The following is a 21186-nucleotide window of genomic DNA, read 5'->3' as shown; positions in this document are numbered from 1 at the left end:
ACTGGGGGGTACAACAGGACAGTCTCCTGATGATACCCTGATATTCTAAGTGCTGATATGTCTCCAATGTACCTCAGCAGGCACTCCTAAAAATCTGTCTAAGATTCTTTTTTCTGCAGTGACTTCTGTAATTGCTGTCAATGGGGACTTTCTGGTGGAGGGACAGTGGGGTGCAAGCATTTATCGAGAGACAGTCACAAAACATTCAGGGTATTCCCAGGAGAGTCTCTGGATGACACCATCCAGGTTTGAGGAACTTTGGCTTAAGGGGGCAGTGGAAGATGGACCCTACTTCCATAACATTGAACCCCTCAGCTGAAATCACCAAACCTGGATGGTACGCGAAGAGACTCTCCCAAGACACCTCAAAGCCTTTGTGGCCTTACCATGAGAAATGTGCACTCTACAGCCCTCCCAAGGAAATTTCCCATCATTGCAAATGGAGCCAGCCAGCCACCTCACAGAGCATATTAGAATCTGGGGAAATCTCTATGGGTGACTGTGAGGGGTGAAGTTCTAGAGCTACTGTCACCAAAATTCCCCAGGGTATCATACAGGTAATTGTCCTGATGATACTCCTGTTTGGTGAAGTTTAGTTCAGTCTGCAAAGTTATGGACCTTCAAAATGCAGCCTCCCATCTCCTGGGTTAGCCTCTACTGGAAACAAATGTGGATGTAAATCTCTTTAGGGCCACAACTCTGGCTCCCCTGAACCAAACTTCATTAAACTTGGGGAGAATCATCAGGACAGTGTCCAGATGATATCCTGAAAGTTTCGTGCCACTAGCTTTAAAATTGCGCCCCCTGCAGGCCAAAACGTGTAAAAACACCAAAATTTCAAAATAATAATAAAACGGACCCGAATTTTTCGGATTTACCCGAATTTTCGGGCATATCCGAATCACCTATGATTTGGATTCGGGCATACAAATCATTTTATGCCCCCAAAATACCCAAATCCGAATTTTACCGAATTTTTTTAGTACTGACCAACCCTAATGTTGTCTAATTATTTGAAACTTGGGGTAGGGGCATCTTTAATATGGAAGGAGGACTAGTTTCCCTAAAATTTGCTTAAAAATTAGCTGCTCCAAAAACTTGATTTTATTCACCATAACAATTTATGGAACTGTATCAATAATACTCCCACAACCAAGTGAAAATGATAACCATGCCCTTTTTGACATCATGATATGAAATTCAAACTAACATTTTGAGGTGCACATCCCTAGCAAGATTCATGAACAAAATTATACAGAACAGTGTAAGCTTTTAAGTTTTCTAGAACTTCCAAGATGGAGAGAAAAGCCTTGAAAAAAGTCTCCATTTGCATTTCAATGTACCCACAAACTAGTGGAGATTCAGCAAGCAACCCACCCTCCCCCCCCAACATGTTTTTAACTCCTGACTCAGAAATCTTAAAGTCCTACTACTACATAATTACCTCACAGCAAGGAACCCCATATTTTATACCACAGGCACATATTTTAACTGAGGCAAAATGGTGTGGGGAAGGCTGCATTTAGACAAACCTAATCTCTCCAAATCTGAAGAGGTTGGGTGCACACTTAGTGTTTGTCACAGCCACCTGGGATGCTGTGTGCTTGCCAATTTACAGCTCTCTACGGCATCCAGAGAACATGCTGCATGTCTGCAGGGTCTGACAGTGGTGCGTGAAGTCGCCAGCCCCCACTCAGAATTCTGGATCCAAGCCACAACTGCCATTGACCTCAAATAGCTCCAAACCTGAAGATCTATTTTATGCTGAAAATTACATTTCATTACTCTGGAGTAGTTACTTCAGCTTCCAATTGGATACGCCCTTCCTGAAATTAAAGATATTGGGCCATCCCCCCCATTTAGAAGAGGTAAAGACACTAGCTGCCAGAATTTATAGCGCATATAAACCTCTCTCTACTTCCATAAAAATTAAATTGGAATGTTAATATTTCATTAAAGGAAATAAAGAATAAGTGCTACCCTCATGGAATATAAAGTGAATAGAATACCCCCACGCCCCGCATCTTTCCTTTGTATTTCAAAAGTATGAAGACAAAAAATTATGCAAAGACATAATTATATGCTGCCCCCTTCCCCATATGGAGGCTAATTCTACCCAATGAAGGAGATTTCTGATCACAATGTTGTTACAAACAATCATACAATGTTTTCAGGAGGCACAGGGGAGGATCTAAGTGCATGACTTAAATCCTGGACTAGCCCAGCATGTTTTATGACATTGCTCTTCCCCCCAGGTGAACAGGAAAACATACAGTCTTATACTCTATTTTGGAAGTCCCAGTTTCAAAAGCCATTTATCATTTAATAGTACTCCTAGCAGAGTATATTCATAATACTCTGGCCTCATCCAGTCTATTATAAACCCCATACGTTTGCTCAGAACATCCATTATCTCACTCGACTCTATGGGAAAGAAGTAGAGTTGGATGCTTACCAGCATATTGATAATGCTTTATTCCAAGTCATAAGAGGTTACGCATGTTTCATATGTATGTTAAATAGCATGGATGACAAGACAGAGCCCTACATAGCAGATTTCCAAGAATAGAAACAGTTGTCCATGAGCATAAACTTCCAGCTTTAGTCAGCCAGAAAGCAACAATACTACACTATAGACTTTTCCCATTATGAACCAGAATGTCCGGCCTGGTACAAAATTGTAAGACATTTTGCTATTTGTGGTAAAAAACCTTATAGCCTTCTAGGCATTATTTTAACAAGCTGAAACTGAGGGTGTAACTAATTTAACAATGGTCACTTGTTATACAAGCATATATAATGTAACAAGTGCATAATAAACTTTCCTGGCAAGTGAAGTCTCATTAACTATAATGGTGGGACTGATTTAACAATTTTCACTTTAAACTAGCCTCCTAATTTATCAGATTAATGATCACACCATTACTGTATCTTAGAGAATCCAATAGAATAAGTTAAGTCTCTAGACAGGGGCATAAACAAGCACTAACTAAATAATAGATGCAGAGTTCAGCTTTTCTTTTGAAGCAAAAATTCACAGAGAAGTAACTTCTAAATTTGTAATCCTACAGAAATTCTCAGTGATGATTTCACTATTCCAAACACTTCATGTGAGCTGCATTCAGCCATCAAAATAAATAGAGGTTTGTCTGCGAGTGGCACCAATCCATCTGGTACTTGTGGTCATACACTCACACTCCTTTTTTTTATTGCATGCAGAGCAGGACTGCAAACTTCCCGGTTTTGGGAGGCTGCAGTCTTGTTCTAGTTCACACATATGCCTTCATTTGGACATAATGGGGAATCAAACCTAGGGCCAGGGCTTCCCCAGCCATGAAGCTTTTGATCACCTTCAATGCATGAGGGAGGAGGAAGGGGAGCACAAGGATACAAGTGGGGTTTCTGTCCATCACAGACAAGACTCGTTTGTCAAGAAGTCTAAATGCATGCATTATCCCATACATTAGCCTTTCAGCAATCCTGAATTGAAATGCATGTATTGATGCCATGCTGCCTACAGGAGCTGAGAGAGAAACACACAGACATTGGCCTAAGGCCACCCAGAAAGTTCACGACAGGCTGTTATGATACAGGAATGCAGCATACCTTGCTTAATACTCAGGGAGGCTTAGGTCCCAGGGAAAATGTTATTTCTCTGGAATGAAGCAACAAGCTCCTCAGATTTCAGGCTGAGAGGAGACACATTTTTTCTTTATGCAGACAAACAGGCAGGATATAGATGAGCATTCCCCTGGCTGGGGAACATAATTTTGGGGACATGCACTTTGATTTTATTGGAAAACCAGTGCAAGGCAGCATACATGGTAACTCAAACCAGCTGGAACAAAAAGGGTTAAAAGGCCTGCACTCATTCCGAGAGCCATATAAGTCAAGATCCAGGGCATAGTGGAGAAACAAAGTAAACTCTGCCTGGACCAGCCACTATTTTCAAAGTTTCAGTGGGCTTGCATCCATTCCACCGAGAGGAATGCTAAAGTAATACCAGTGATTATACAACTTAGCTTGCATCATGTTATTATAGCTTTTCTTAGCTCTGTAACACCCTGCAGTGTTTTGATATCGTTTTACAGTGCTTTTTGTGCTCTAGTGAATTGAGGCTGCATTTTTGTAAATAAAGATCTTTTCCTTTTAAAGATCTCAGACTGTAGTCAAAAATCTCATCCAGAGCACCCGACTGTTCATTCAACATAAAGGTCAGACATTCCTGACTGGGCAACAGTTAGCTAGCCAAAGAGGAGGGTCATGTGAATTATTATTATTATTTTATTCCCTGCCCTTTACAATAGTCTCAGGACAGGTTACAATAAAATAAAGCATGACAAAATCCCTTTTGGTATCTCTATAAAAACAATCCTAAAACAATAGAACATTCCAAGTTCTAGAACTCCCACCATAACCTACCATAAAGGTGAGTGGAGTGCCCAGGGCACCTTGAGGCCACCCCAATCCTAGTAGATGGAATCAGCCAAATGCCCACATGAAGAGGCTGGTCTTTGCCAGGCACCAAAACTTCAGAAGAGTAGGTACCTGGCAGGTCTGTAGTGGGAGGACATTCCAACCTCAGTGTCTGAGCAGGAATACATGGGCAGATGCACTCTCTCAAGTACCCAGAAGTGAAGCACTTCACACACAAATATTTTCATAGCCTCTATCTGCAGCCTCTGTCTGCATCTCAAGCTGTGGCCAGCAAAAGAAAACACAAAGCTTAAATGGGGATGGCTATTGAATGTGAATGAGAGGAGATGGAGGGCGAAAAACCCACATGTATTGCTCCTTTTATAGAGGCAAGATTTCAGATTGGGGCTTTTCCAACTGCTTAGCTTGCACTACACCCTTATGCACAGTTAACACTATGCTGAGATCAGTGGTGGGATTCAAATAATTTGACAACTGGTTGTTTACAAGGACCATTTTAACAACCGGTTCTGCCGAAGTGGTGTGAACCTGCTGAACCCCACCACTGGCTGAGATGAAATAAATGGGTTTAGATGAAGAAGAAGAAGAAGAAGAAGAAGAAGAAAGAAGAAGAAGAAGAAGCAAGAAGAAGAAGCAAGGCAAGAAGAAGTAGCAAGAAGTAATAAGAAGAAGAGGAGGGAGGGGAGGAGGAGGAGGAGGAGAAGAAGAAGAAGAAGAAGAAGAAGAAGAAGAAGAAGAAGAAGAAGAGGAGGAGGAGGAGGAGGAGGAGGAGTTTGGATTTATATCCCCCCCCCCCTTTCTCTCCTGTAGGAGACTCAAAGGGGCTTACAATCTCCTTGCCCTTCCCCCCTCACAACAAACACCCGGTGAGGTGGATGGGGCTGAGAGAGCTCCGAAAAGCTGTGACTAGCCCAAGGTCACCCAGCTGGCATGTGTGGGAGTGTACAGGCTAATCTGAATTCCCCAGATAAGCCTCCACAACTCAAGCGGCAGAGCTGGGAATCAAGCCCGGTTCCTCTAGATCAGAGTGCACCTGCTCTTAGCCACTGCTCTTAGCAACTACGCCACTGCTGCTCTTAGCCACTACGCTACACTGCTGAAGTAATCCAGCTCAGTACTGCACTTTCATAGTTACTTTGCCTCACCTGATTCCTAAATGAAAGCCCATTGTCTATTTTGGAGCTTTCATATCTAAGACAGTTGCTTTCCAAAAATTTAAAGCAAAACCTTTGAAACATCACAGGGAAATACTGAACAAACAGTTGTTGAGGAAACAACTTTCTCCTCTGCTACCAACCTTCTCATCAGACAAGGCCAGGGCTCCCCAGAATACAGTTTGGCAACCAATGGCTTATGTTTCAGGCAGTGAGGCGGAAAACACATGCCTTGGATAATTTATTTGCTTCCAACATTACAAGCTGGCCTTTTCAAAGTGAAGAATGGGTGGCACAAGTGTATGGATAAGCCAGTGGAAGGTTCCAGTTAGCTGCAATAAACCATCCTTCATGCATGCAGGGTACATTTTCTTTTATGTATGCATCTGGTGAATTCTGGACATTTTCCTGCACTGTGGGATTCCCCCCCACCCCTTACCGGACATGATAGATATTCTGTAGAGTGTCCTGGCAAATTTAACCAATGAAGAAAGAAGCAAAAGCAGCCCTCTTGCCAAATGTCCAAAAGCAGCAGGTCACATAACTGCCTTCTGTGAACAGCAGGGAAAAGAAAGGCAGCAATGCAATTGCTGTGAGATGCAGGATGCCTTCATCTCCATCAGCCACTACGGCGCTCATCAGAAGAGCAGAACTGTGAGGGATCATTTCCAAGCACAGAAGCCAAATTTCAATATCCCTATTGTCTGCTCTGTGCTAAGCATTTCAAATTCTGTGATGCTGAACCACAGTTTCTGCGCGTCAAACATTAGCTCCTAAAGGTAGAATACAGGAAGGTAATAAAGAACATTAGATTTTACAGCACTTGTAAAGGAAAGATGATGTTTCTTTTAAATTATTCTAAGGGGGTGTCCAATTTAATTCAGTACAACCCTAGAAACTCCATGCTGCTACTCACATCAGGTAATTCCACCTTACATTTCCCATCCCTCTCATTGGCTGAAAGACCCCTGATAGTTCAAGAATCTTCACATGTGGACAACAAGGTGTTTCCAGTTGCCCAGTCACCAAGCAGGTGGCATTTCCATAGGTTTTTAAAAATTTGAAAATTAACAAACATTATGTTTTGACAAATGAGGTGCTACTTTATAACCAATCATCAAAACGTCTTTTCTCATTATCTCCAGCTCCTGTTTTTGTTCAGAGTCTACACTATTTACTTCAGAGTGTTTTTGTTTACTCTGTATTTCCATAAAATATCTCAGACAGACTATAATAACCAAAATAACAATAAAGCATATATCAAATTACATGTTGATAGAAGCAAGCCAATGGATTGTGTCTCACAGTTTCTACTTCCCTTCCTAGCTGCTGACAGAGGGGTGACTAGCAGTTGGATCAGGCAAATTGAGATAAAAGACCTCACCCTCTCTGTTTTATTATGGAATGGTAGAAGACTCCGGGTGACAGTTGAGCCAGGCAGAGCATTGGAAACTTTTGGAACACTGTCTTCTTTGCTACCTCTGTAGTCTCAGAGACCTTCTGTTGTGTTCTTATTGCTTTTTGGCCAGTGTGAATACAGCTGATCAAATAATAAGCTTGGATTTCAGAGTCCCAGCTTCAAGCCCCTAGTCAGCTATGGTATTTACTTGGTGACACTAAATCAATAAGCTCAAACTTATTCATCTCAAGAGCTGCTGTGAAAAGACATTCAGCAAAAAATATTCTGAGGATTTTGTTTTTGGCAAAAGAATTAAATTTTGGCATTTGTAAGGTTGCCTGACTTTGGCCTTGTTAAAAAGGCACATTTCAATATAGTTGTCATAAGAACAAGCAGGTGTTAGTTAAATGAAACTTTTCACATCCAAAAAACCTCTAGAAACTTCCCATAGCTTTGGAGAGTTTCCATGCTAGTATAATCTTTGTCTCATTCTTCAGTTTATTATTCCCCACCTCCAAACAATTTGCTAGTCTTTCCCATGATACCAGGTAATTTGATCAGCCATTTCCCTGAGCCGGTTCTGGCCCTCAAATTTTACAATTTATTACTCAGAATTTATTACTGTCTGGATCCCATCCCACTGGCCTTGGACTCGACGTCACCGAACTCACAGCCCCCAGATGCCCTGTTGTTGGGTGGTAGAGGTCTGCCCCAAATCAGAGAGCCACTCTCAAAGGACCGGCAGACTGATGTGACAACCAATTACCTGAAGAGTCACATGGTATCAGCAGGGCTCCTGGGCTGGACATGGACCTGGCAACAGGAAAAGGCCATGCTTCAGTTCTGTTGGCAACATGAACTTCTGATGGGGAAAGCTTAGGTGGCTGGATCTCCATTTGGAATTGAAGGAGGCCTATTTAAGGAATGTTAACTTTTTTTTCACAAAGACAGTTATACCCTGCAATGAATTATGAGGACTGCCTCCATAAATGAGGCCTCAAACAGTTAAGGAGATGGGTTGCTGAACAATATTGTGGTTTAAAAGGTGGCAGCTAATGAAGAGGACAGGAAAGGGCTCTGGGAGCCAATCAAGCCAACCCTTCTGCCATGTCCTCTCCATACTGTGGCCAGTGTAGTTCAAATCCTGGAGGCTCCAGCAAGGCCCAAAATAGTTCTGCAACTTTGTGTTGAATTTTTATGGAATTTAAAAGCAATCAACCTGTAACAGCAGCAGTGGCGCAGTGGCTAAGAGCAGTGGCTAAGAGCAGGTGCATTCTGATCTGGAGGAACCGGGTTTGATTCCCATCTCTGCCGCTTGAGTTGTGGAGGCTTATCTGGGGAATTCAGATTAGTCTGTACACTCCCACACACGCCAGCTGGGTGACCTTGGGCTAGTCACAGCTTTTCAGAGCTCTCTCAGCCCCACCTACCTCACAGGGTGTGTGCTGTGAGGGGGGGAAGGGCAAGGAGATTGTAAGCCCCTTTGAGTCTCCTACAGGAGAGAAAGGGGGGGGGGATATAAATCCAAACTCTTCTTCTTCTTCTCTTCTTAAGAACTGCAATACCATTTATGACTATCCTGATCTAACACTAACTTAAACTGTTTAATTTTTTTTGTTTTTTTTTATTTGCAAGCAGAACATATGTTTGATAAATATGATAAATATACAATTATTAAATGCGTTGAATTTGGTGCAAATCTTTGTTGGCTGTTTTATTTCAGCCTTCTTGAAAAACATTAGGATCAGAATATAGAGATGTGAGTCCAATAGAACCTTAGCAATTAACAAAATTTTCAGGGTATTGTTCAAGAGTTCAAAGCTCCCTTCAAAGTTAAAGCTGATACCCTGAAAATCTTGGAGCTCTCCAAGGTGCTACTGGGCACAAATCAAATTGTTCTTCTACAGACCAACACAACTAACCTTTGAAACTAGGTTCAGAAAGTCCATCATGTACAAACTATTGCCAGGAAAGAAACAAAGCAAAACAAACTGTATAGAAGTTACTAGAGTAAGTATCAAAGGTTCTGACACTTGAATTGCACTTTAATGTGGACCTGTATTACCCCATACTGCCCACAGAAGACACTCCAATCCTCCAATAAAACATCCTGGCCCCAGGAGTGTGTGTTTGGCCTCGATCAGAACCAGGGCTTTTTCAGCCCTGGCTCCAACTTGGTGGAACAATCTGCCAGCTGACATCAGGGCTGTTTGGGAACTTAATCAGTTCCACAGGGCCAGTTAGACAGAGATGTTCGACTGGACCTTTGGTTGAGGCCACCCATATGTCCCTATGTCATATACTGGTCTCCCTATAACATGCTGTTATTTTGCATGGTCCCCAGATTCTGCTCATACTTGAACAGTTTAATGAGGGTTTATGCTCAAATTGGGTTGGGTGGGTTGTCATAAGCTAAACTGTTGCCATCTTGATTTTTCAATATCGGTTATAGTTAGTGATTTTTATGTATTGTAAAACTGTTTCTAAAATGTTTGTATGCTGTCATGAGCCCAACTTTGGCCAGGGAAGGCGGGATATAAATTTAATAGGAAAGGGGGAGGTATAAATTTATTAAACAGATAAATAAAATTTAATTTAAAAAATAAACAGAACGTCCACATTTTTAAAATAACAGCATTTCATATGTGTATGTTGCTTTTTTATTCTGCATAAGTGCATACATACATATTGGCATGGACACAGCCCTCAATGTCTCATGTTATTCAAAGAGACTGTTTTGGCTACTGGAAAAAAGTACTGCCCTCAGCAGAAAAGATCCATAAGACCCAACCCATATCCTTTACCTCTTTTTAATTTGTTTGTTCAAGGTATCTTAACTTATTTTCAATTTTTGCAGCAAAACTCAAGTTTTCTGGTTATTACAGAGGGACATCCTTATGTTTTTCATAGCCTAAAGCACACTCTTATGGAACTCAGTGGACTACAGGTCATTAATATAGAAGCATTTCTTTTTGTTCAAAGCATCCATCTTGTTTTTTGTTGAGGGGGTTGGGTACTCTTTTCCCCCTATACAGCAGATTTTTAGAACAAAGGCCTCCTGTTAGAACAAAGGGTACTTGGTTGTTATAATGCATTTTCAGCTAGACTGTAATGCTGGCTTTTGTGACAGCTACAGTGGGATTTTTCCAAACTAAAACTTCAACAAATGCTACTGCGAAGTTTTGGTGTCTACACAACAGATACATTGTTCTTGACATGATTTAAAATGACACCCATCTGTTCCTTCTAAAATTCCTACCAGGCAAGAGATGAAGAGATCTTTTGACTGCTTCACTAAACATCAATATTTATCAATGCTGCTTGTGCCCGTTAATGCCACTGAAAGATTTGTTTTGTAACAACAGGCCAACTTGCCCTGTGTAAACAGCCAAAGAACGGACACTCCAACTAAATCCAAGAGTAGGGCTGGACTGATTCCCACACCACATCAACAGATAAAGGAGCCAGAAAGCTGACTAGAGAGAAAGGAGACACTACCACACTCCTCCTCAGGCACTCACGTGCCCAGGCCAGCGGAGTAGAACAAGCACAAATATACTCCTTTTGCTGGTCTTTCTGCACAGGCAGGGCTCTGGGAGAAACAGTCCTCCAGGGAAGCAGCCCACTGGTTCCCCCCCCCCCCCACAGTAATATAAACAGCCAATCTACTCCAGCACAAAAGAGCAGCACTCTGCTCCAAAACTCCAACAGCATGTTGTGTGCCTACAAAGGTAACCGATGGTTGCCACAGGCTAAGAATATTTTTCCCCTTCTCTCCTAGCCAAGGTTGCTTACTGAGGAAGCACTGTGGGTTTGTTGACATTTAGTATAGTTCAAGGAATGCTTTTTTTCTCAGAAGACAAGTTGCTCATGAATAGAAGTACATGCATGAAAGCTCCTTTGTCCTGAGCCAAGATGCTCCAGGAAGAATATTTGTTCAAAAATATAGTATTCTAGTCATTGAATGTGCAATTTATTCACCCGGGGGGAGGAAGGGAGGGAGGACGGGGCAAAAAGAAATGAACACCTGGGTGAAAATTGAAATTTATGCAGATTGTCCAATAAAACCTCCGCTTATTTTACTGATTTAACTTTAGAAGCATCTTTTATAACTTAAATAGAATTGTGCTAATTAAGTCTCAGAAATAAAAATGTCTTGATTTTCCATAAGAAATATATTTCCATTATATATAACCAAGGCATATATATGCTACCTCAACACATATATCTTATTTTTTCAAATGGCAAAAAATAAATCAGGAAAACAAATTCTATACTTTACAAAACAAGTATTTTATTTTGACAGATACACTCCCATACATTCTCCATAAGTAGAACTATCAGCATAGTGGAACATCAAGTTTTTATAGAACTTAAAACATTGAATTTTGTGGTAAAGCATATTAATTGTTGCCATAGTTACATAAATTTTCCATTTATTAAAGAATATTCTTGAAAATGTAAACATCATAATATACATGGGTATAAAAAAATCTTCAGACAAAAACAGAGTTCTGTTCTCCCAAATGTTTTCATTTCCACCCCCTGCCAGCCTTCATATCTCTAACTTCAAATCATCTCCGATCCTCCTGTTACTAAATAGATCAATTATCAAATTAGGTCCATCACTTCATTCTTACTCTAATTAAGATAATTAGAACTTCAGTCATTGCTAGTTCTCTTTGCCTATCAGCAAAGACCCTTCAATGTGCGAAGTGATTCAGGTTGGGTTGCTTTTCTCGCTAGAAGAAAAACATGTACGCTGCCTCTTCATCCTGTTGATATGCCTCTCCAGAGATTAGGGAAATATGCTAATTGTAAACTGTACCTTCAGCCAACTAATTTCTTCAAAAAGAAACTGTTCCAGGGCAGGGACTGTCACTATTGGGGGCGGGGGAAGGACTGACAACACATCTTAGGTGCTTAAAGAAGCAACAAAATAAGCACTTCTCCTCTAAGCAGCAGAGGAAAAGCAAAAGATAGGAAAATTGATAATTTAAAAAAAGAAAACCCATATGAAGAGCTCATTTAATTGTTAGTACCAGTGTCTGCTCTCTGCCATCACTCACCTTACTGTCACCCTGCATAAAAGACATCATAAATTAAACACTGAAATGGAGTAATGAAGAAAATCTGCACTGCTCTAAACACAGTGTTTTAGTGACATGGTTATTTATTACTTCCTCAGTCTGAGTTCTGCATAACAAAGCTGCCAGACCAAATGTGTCATTTTATACCATCAATCAGCTCTTATCCTCCTGTCACCAAGTAGATCGGTCATCAAACTTAGTCCAGCTCCTCCCTCCCCCACCCCCACCCCCCACTCTAATTAAGATATGAGACAGAATGGATTCCGTCTTGCACAACTAAGCCAATTGTTCTCAATTAACTAGCAAGGAAAGAGTACCAACATAGTAGGAATTTCAGTACAGCGGAAGGGTGGGTAGAGGGAGAAGAAGCCAGAACAATTCACATTGCATGCAGGTTCTCAGTTAAGCAGCATGCTGTAGTGGTTAAGAGCAGTGGACTCTGGAGACCTGGTTTTGATTCTCCACTCCTCCTCATGAGTGGCGGACCCTTATCTGGTAAACTGGATTTGCTCCCCACTCCTTCAAACAAAGTCTGCTGGGTGACCTTGGGCTAGTTACAGTTCTTTGGAACTCCCTCAGCCCCACCTATCTCACCAGGTATCTGTTGTGCGGAGAAAAAGAGATGGGACTTATGAGTTCCCTCATAGGAGAAAAAGGCTGGGTATAAATCCACAGGGGATTTTATAATAATTTTTAGAAGTTTTACATATTTTTGTTTAAAAGTATTGTATAAATTTTATGAATTAATTATGTAGTTGTGGTGGGCTGAAGATACTATGGCTATGTGAATGATATTGCTCTGTATTGCTCTGGTACTTTGACCCACTGCTCTTGACTGTTCCTGCTAGAGAACTGAGTAATATCTGAGGCTGAATTTATGTATTGGTACATTTTACTGAATTGTATTTTTTAGTAGTGAATATCAAAATTGCATATAGGAATTTTATTGCTGAAGTGATGTTAATTTTTTTAAATGCTGGTCTAAGGCCGTAAATAAATAGTATCTATCTATCTATCTGTCTGCGTATAAATCCAAACTGTTCTTCGCCTTCATCTTCTTCAGAAGTGGCATAGTGGTTAAGAGCAGGTGTACTCTAATCTGGAGGAACCGGTTTTGATTCCCTGCTCTGGCGTGTGAGCTGTGAAGGCTTATCTGGGGAATTCAGATTAGCCTGTACACTCCAACACACGCCAGCTGGGTGACCTTGGGCTAGTCACAGTTCTTCTGAGCTCTCTCAGTCCCACCTACCTCACAGGGTGTTTGTTGTGAGGGGGGAAGGGAAAGGAGAAAGGAGTCAGCCCCTTTGAGTCTCCTATAGGAGAAAAAGGGGGAATATAAATAATCCTCCTCCTCCTCCTCCTCCTCCTCCTCCTCCTCCTCCACCTCCTCCTCGCAATGACTAAGCCAGCAAATTATACAAAAGGCCCCAAAAGGGCAGGGGCATTATAGAAAGTTAATGAAATAAATAAAAATGTTAAAATGTAAAATTGTTAAAATTTACAGAGGGGAAGTGGGGCCCATATGCCATAAGGCTGCACATCTCCTCTCAATGCTGATGCACACAGATAAGGAGCAGACCCCCCTCCACATACTTTGGCAGTGCTGTGGAAGGGGAGGAGTAGGAGTTGCCCCTTCCACCACTTATTCAACCAGCCTGGCAGCAAACAGTCAGATTGATGGGGGAACAAGAAACACTGTTGCTACCACACCACAAAGCAGTAGAGAGGAAGACAAATAAACAGATTTGCCAACACCTCCCTCCCCTGATACCACAGACAGGTAGGTAGGAGTGGAAGGACCATCTAATGCCTCTGCTACTCAAGTTGTGGAGGGGTACCAGTTGAGATGGGGTAAAGGGAGTCACAAATGTCTTCCCATGGAAGCTTGCGAATGCGTGGATTAGCAGAGGGAGTGGAACAGCAGTGTTGCCAGTAGCCTGGCTCCCCAGCAAATGGCGGGTAAGGGGGGGATGGGATCTTCCATAACTCTGTCAGGCCCCCACTTGTTAAGATTTCATACAGAACAGTTATACAAGGAATCACTCAAAGAATAACAGTAGCTTTTTAATACTATAATATTTTAATCCTTCTTCCCTGTCATACGTTGCTTCATCTTAAGAGAATTCTGTCCCTTCTTTGCCTTCTTAAGTACCACACATACTTTTCATACTGGATAATGGGGAGATGGGAAAGGCTCTTCAACAACTTCCCTTCCATGACTAGTTTTTATAGTAAAAGTAGAAGTTAGCCCTCATTAATTCAAGATACACTGGGTTCCGTATCCTTTATATGCCAACTGCGACGGGGATAACAAAAAATATTCTTCAGCTCACTACACTTTCCAAAGATCATACACAGTGTGATGAAACAGCTTCATATTGTTATCCAATCGAGCTGAATAAATCTAAAAATAAGAATAATAGCATCTTTGAGGCACAGGCACCACCTATGGCTTGGCATCTTCCAAACCCATAATATAACAAATAGCATTTCAGTGTTGTCCATTACACACACCAAAAATACGTAGCTGAATTCTGATCAGCTTGTGACCTATTTTAGGCTAGATCTCGGTACTGCAGAGATCGCTCACACTTGGCTGAAGTCTGCTGCCATTGCACAGAGAGTGGAAGCTGAAAAAGAAGTTCTGCACTGAAGGACCCACACGGAGAAAAGAAAACCACAAAGAATGCACACATTTGCCAAATGCGAAGACAGAAGAAAATCAGCAGTCATCTAACTTCATCACGCTGAATTTCATTAACTGATCGAGCACTGGCTTAAGTGCCAAACACAGTCTTACAGGAGAGTTCCATTACATTTATGTGCTATCAGCAGCATACGTTGGGCAACAGGCTATTGAAAAATGGTCCCTTAAGGTAAATAACATTCACATTCTTTCATACTCGATTCCTCCTCAACGTGAATTGATAGGCCTCCATGGTAATATAGTTCACTTTATACACTGGTACAACAAGAGTACTTACCACTTGCCCATTCTGAGGATTTTTATGAGCATATGGGGGGCCACGAATATGATTCCACATTTGGCCAGAAGTCATAGCAAACACAACACACTGTAAAACAAGAGAAGGCACACTTATAAAATGGAAGAAGAAAGGTAAGCTCACAGGCGTACATGCTCAGGGAATCAATCCTTAACACAAACATTTCTTAAATTCCTGGAGTCAGGATGGCAGGCATTTTGTAGCCATGGCAAGAAAGGGCAACAGGCAGAGAGAGAACAGAATGTGGCAGGTTAGTTGTGATCTGTCTACATTTCAGAAAGCAACAGGAAAAGCAGGTTAGTTGTGATCTGTCCAAATTTCAGAAAATAGCCAGAGGAAAAGCTCTGAGGGATCTCTCTGATGCTTCACGCTTATCATAAAGACTTAGTCTATGCTTTTCGTGACTACCCAGTATATTTCTATCTACTATGTTTTAGGTTGGCTTAATTCTTGTCCTGAACTGAACCTCTGACAGCCAACATGGACAAATCTGAGGCAAAGTCTACATGAGAATATCTGTCTAATATGCTATGCTGGCTCTAGGAGCTACCAGTCACTGCCATTGTCAGAAAGAAAATAAATATGACATTTTCAACTGCCAACTGAAGAGTCAGACTGGTAAAAATCTATGAAGTCTGTGGATTTGCTAATGTGTACTGGCGGATAGAACACATGCATAATGCAAATCAACAAACAAATTATTTGCAACCCATCAAGGAAGGGAAGCGCAAACACTTCAATTAGAGAAATGCCCACCAAGTGGCTGGACTGCATATGAAAATGCAGAGGGCCTTGGCAAGTAATGAGCAAAGTTGGCCTTTTCTTTTGCTGTTGTCTATGGCCTTTGACCATTATTTGATTGAAGGCATTGCATGCATACATATTTAAGAACACGAAAACAAGAAATGGGTTTTCATAAAAAGCAACACATGAAATCCAATTTGTTAGAAACTTGTTTTCATTTTCCTTCACAGCAGCAAATAATGTTGGTACATTATGTACAGCCCCATCCAAACAGCTGGGCGCCCAAACACGGTGCTACAGCTGTCCCACTCTGTTCCTAGAATGGCTTTCCAACAGCACGGGGAGCCAAAAAGGCAAAAAAAATGAAACCCTACCCATCACCAGAAATCTTCTATAGTGCTCCCAAGGACTTAAGCCACCAAAATGGATTCACACACACACACACGCACACACCTTTGGATGGGGCTAGTAATATCATAAGTGTTTGGAATCTGAAAGATCTCCTTTTTTTCCTGTTATTAATAATTGCCATTCTGACAGCTACCCAAAATTCCTGTATTATTTCATATCTATATTTTCTTAAATTTGTCTTGGGTATTCTAACCCAAACAACTTGCAATAGCACAGATGTGAGATTAGTATGGCTGGCCTTGGTTTAGATTCTAGGAATGCCTCTTTGTGTCAATTTTGGGTATCCAATGGCTCAGAGTCTTAGCTTTCATTTTGCAACTACTTCCCCCTCACTCCATTACAATTACTGCAATATTGCAACCCGTAAATGAATTTTAGGGTTGCATTAATATAGAGCTGTTGTTTGTATTTGGAAATGGTTGATCCTTACCCTCATCCTGACAAGAAAAGTAGAAACTCATACATTTTCCCTACAGTACTCTACGTTTTAACAATTTAAGTAGGAAAAATGCAGCAAAATTTCTCAATCACTCATGTTTTCCTATAAGACTAGGTATAGAAAACCTAATGTGAAGATATTGAAATTCAAACAGTCTGTACAATATTTTCTTTATCAGCACATCATGTGCACATCAGCCCTGCACAATACCATCCTTGACAGAATCACAACCCTACCTGTATACTTTTTGCCCATCAAAAACTACTTTCCATATTTTTTTTCCCTCACGTCTTTCTTGTCATGCACGTGAAGTCAATCCCTTGATACATATATTTCTCCCTCTGTCTCCCCATCTTTCATGCATGGATGATTGCAGACAAAATTAAAAAACAACAACAACAATTTGCTCTTCTATTGAATTGTATATTTCACCAAATACATTTAACTCAATATGCTCTACTGGTATTAGATTTTGTAAGGCTTGACTCTCTAGCAGCATAAACTTACTAGTTTATGCTTTTCAGCCTTGTTCTACCCTCTCCCCCGGCCATACATACCCAGAGAATTTGGGGATAATACAACCTACTTGACAGTTTGCAAGACCTAAGAAGGGTGTTAATGTTAGAACATTTTGGAGGTCATCAGTTCATAGGGTTGTCATAATTTGGATGTGGCTTGATGGCACATAACATACATACTTGACAGGGCTGGTGTAGAAATTGGTGTAATAATTAGGTAAAGCTCTTGGAACTTTAAAACCACTATTTAAAGGCTTGACTTTAATATAACACATGATTACATATATATGCGTGTGTGTGTGTGTGTTTGTGCATGTTATATTAATCATCAGAAGCAAGAGGGCCTACAGACTCAGCCCCAAGTCAGGTTATTATAGTTTCCCAGCCTGACTGTATATGACCATTGTGGAACCTTTTCTCAACATTAAACTAAATAATGATTCAGTCTGAGTGCAGGGCCACTGAATTAGTTTAGTAATTGCATGCCAGCATGAAGGTACTTGTGATAAACAAACAGGGGTTAAAGGTAGGAGATAACTGCTGATTTCAGAAAATCTACACGCTCAGAAAGTCTTGTTTTATTTTCTTCTGTTGCACTTATCAGAGAAGAAGCAGAATTTTGGACTTCTAAACTCGGTCTCACCAAAAGAAAAAAAAAATTGTAACTTCATTCATTATGTGCTGGATTGTCTTTCTTTTCTTTAGAATGCTTCGTTTGGGTCCTAGGACCTGCCTTGTTCTGATAGCTAAGACCCAAATGGAGCATTCTAAAACAATGACGGTCCAGCATGTGGCGAATGAAGTTACGATTTTGTTCTTTTTTTTTGGTGAGACAGAGTATACTAAAGTAAAAGAGGACAGGTTTTCTATACACAAGGTTGGATCCAGCCAGGCTTTTCACTCAACAAGTGTCCTTCCTTAATATAAGTCCCACCTCACATGGTTTTTATTAATGCAGTTTCCATGATCCCCAGCATAACCTTCTTTTTCAGTAACCAGAAAAGCTGGCTGGATTTAACTTACATCCTTCCTTGCACCCTAAACTGTGTTTTCTCATCCCTTCTGTTACCCAGGATGGAGACACAGTCTCTCAATAATGTGGGGAAATTAGCTTAGAGCAGACTGCTTATTAATATTGAAAGAGGCTGGGCAGGGAATCTGTAATACCAATGTATACAAAGATCAGCTCTTGGAAGAAAATCCACAGAGAGGGATATAATGCAAATTTGACAGTCGTTACTGTAGAAATAAGAAGTTCACAAGCACTTGATTCAATGCAATAAACACCCACAGACAGAGATCCTAAGATACAAACAGGTTGGAAAATAGGTTTGGAATAGAAAGGGGTATAGCATATATATGTATGTATGGGTAATATGAGTTTATCGTGATGTGAAGAAGATCCAGGGTTCAGAACCAAACAGTCAGCATTTGGTTTCAGAGGGCAACACATTGGGCACAGTGACAAAGACAGAAAGGTGTCAATAGCACTGGGCCACTGGCCCTTTGGAGGGTAAGATATTTATAGGGTGAAGAGCCACCTTTGGGGGATGTCAGGACAACCTCTAGAAGGTGGTAGGATATCCTCTGGGAGGTGTCCAGATCGATTATTGAGAATCTCTCTATTGAGAAACAATAGAGTGCATGGTAAAGTGGCCAGGAGAAGTTAATTACAGAAGGGAGTATCTGGGTTAAGATAATCAGGGGAGGCAATGTCGTCAGGGGTCCTTTTGTGGCTGGAAATGAGTATCCATTCAGCAGGGCTACTGTATCGTGTTGAGGACACATTCTTCCTTGGCTGTGGAGCTGAAAATGTGCTGCTAATGCAAGCAAGCTGAGAGCATAAGAACAGAAAGAAAAAATCCTGGAAGTTCCTTGTAGGTAGACCTGGCTATTTCCAGAGAATGGGCTCCCATCTCTGGAATTCCAGCATCACCCTTTAGGCTGGCACACAGGCAGGGATACTTGTAAATAAGAACTCCCCTCATTATGCTAGGGCGGTGTGGTAACACTTCCCTATCACAACTGTGCATCTATACAAGACTGGAGTGAGGGGGAACTGTGCCTGGGGAACGCAAGCGCCATGTACCCCTGCCATGCCCCCAGAGCACCCCTGGAACGCCCCCACACCAGCGCACACCAGGTGCATCATGCACCCACCCCATCCCCTTGGTGCTACGCCACTGCCTCTATACTATGTACTCTTGCTGGCACAATAATAAAATGATGCAACAAGAGTCAAATGTATGAAGGAGAAAAAGATATTCTCTACCTTATACAACTCAGAATCTATTCAGTACTAAGAGGCAGAAACTCTCACTTTCCTGCAGAAGGATGGTGAAGCTCCCCTTATCAATTCTGTAATCATCTATTTATTGGCAGCACCTGCCCACCCAAATCCCTCAAGCCATAGTTAAGAGAATACATTGGAAGGGACTTAAGCTACTGTTTTATCTTTATGCCCAAATTCAAATTAATGAATTGTGTTCCCCACCCTGAGGCTTAGTGAACCTAAAAGACAGACATATGCTAATCCTTGGTCCAGCAGGGAGCCGAATACAGCTTGAAGCCTGCGGCCTTTAGAGGCTGTGGATAGCTTCGAAGCACAAACCAACTACTGATTGACATGAATCCTGTTAAGGGTGGGTTTGACAGCTGTACACCTACTGCATGACAGCCTGCTTGAAATATTTCATAGAGGATTGAAGCAGGCCTTCTTCTTCACTGCTTTAATTACCACCTGTTAATAATCAACAGGATAACACATAAATAGTAGGTTGCTAATGAGCAGTGTTAATGCATCATTTGAATTTGTAGACAGCTTGGGGGTAAAGGGATTTTCAAGCCACTACAGGACTCCTACTCCCTGGATGATTATGGAAACAGGTTCTGGGAAAGCCCGGTCTTCTTCTCACTTTCTCCCAAGCTGTTCTCGCTTTTCCAAAGTTGAAAACTGTGGGTTGATTTATTTTTTTGAAAAAAAAAATTCCTAGGACATTCAATTTAACTTCCCCATCCATAGTATTGGCTTTTTAGAGATGACTTGGGTTTCACTGCCAGATTATCAAATCTACTGGATAGCACGGTAATATACAGCTAGTGTCCTATATTCTACTATGAAAAGAGGCAAACCCCCCACCATAATTCCTATGTGGGAATTATAGTTTTGTATAGTTTTGATTAGTTGTGCCAAGATTAGAATTGAATTTAGCATGGCAAGCTTGGGCGTCTTAGTTGATAGTTTCATGGGAATGTTGACTCAATGCATGGCAGCTGTGAAAAAGGTAAACTCTATGCTGGGGATAATTAGGAATTGAGAATAAAACTGCAAAGATTGTCATGCCCTTATATAAAGCAGTGGTGCGACCACAGTTGGAGTAGTGAGTTCAGTTCTGGTCACCACATCTCAAAAAGGATATCGAAGAGATAGAAAAAGTGCAGAGAAGGGCAACGAGGATGATTGAAGGGTTGGAGCACCTTCCTTATGAGGAAAGACATTTTGGGACTCTGTAGTTTGGAAAGGAGACGTCTGAGGGGGGATATGATTGAAGTCTATAAAATTATGCATGGGGTAGAAAATGTTGACAGAGAGAAATTTTTCTCTCTTTTTCACATTACTCAAACCAGGGGGCATACATTGAAAATGCTGGGGGGAAGAGTTAGGACTGATAAAAGGAAACACTTCTTCACGCAACGTGTGATTGGTGTTTGGAATATGCTGTCACTGGAGGTGGTGATGGCTACTAACCTGGATAGCTTTAAAAGGGGCTTGGACAGATTTATGGAGGAGAAGTCGATCTATGGCTACCAATCTTGATCCTCCTTGTTCTGAGGTTGCAAATGCCTTAGCAGACCAGGTGCTCAGGAACAGCAGCAGCAGAAGGCCACTGCTTTCACCTCCTGCATGTGAGCTCCCAAAGGCACCTGGTGGGCCACTGCGAGTAGCAGAGTGCTGGACTAGATGGACTCTGGTCTGATCCAGCAGGCTC

At 41.4% G+C, this 21186-nt stretch overlaps 1 protein-coding gene across 2 annotated transcripts in view; it reads right to left on the bottom strand.

The window, feature by feature from the left end:
- The window catches only part of TUSC3 (tumor suppressor candidate 3), a 182425-nt gene that overhangs the window by 82621 nt on the left and 78618 nt on the right, over positions 1 to 21186 (bottom strand). For both annotated transcript variants that reach the window (XM_048509275.1, XM_048509276.1), the window contains one exon: positions 15065 to 15154. In XM_048509275.1, the coding sequence (XP_048365232.1) occupies positions 15065 to 15154 (90 nt within the window). The remainder of the gene's footprint in view (positions 1 to 15064; positions 15155 to 21186) is intronic.

Source organism: Sphaerodactylus townsendi, linkage group LG10 (genome assembly GCF_021028975.2).
Source record: "Sphaerodactylus townsendi isolate TG3544 linkage group LG10, MPM_Stown_v2.3, whole genome shotgun sequence".
In the NCBI taxonomy this organism is placed as follows: domain Eukaryota; kingdom Metazoa; phylum Chordata; class Lepidosauria; order Squamata; family Sphaerodactylidae; genus Sphaerodactylus; species Sphaerodactylus townsendi.
Note: the sequence above shows the minus strand (reverse complement) of the source record. Positions and strands in the feature narration are given on the sequence as shown.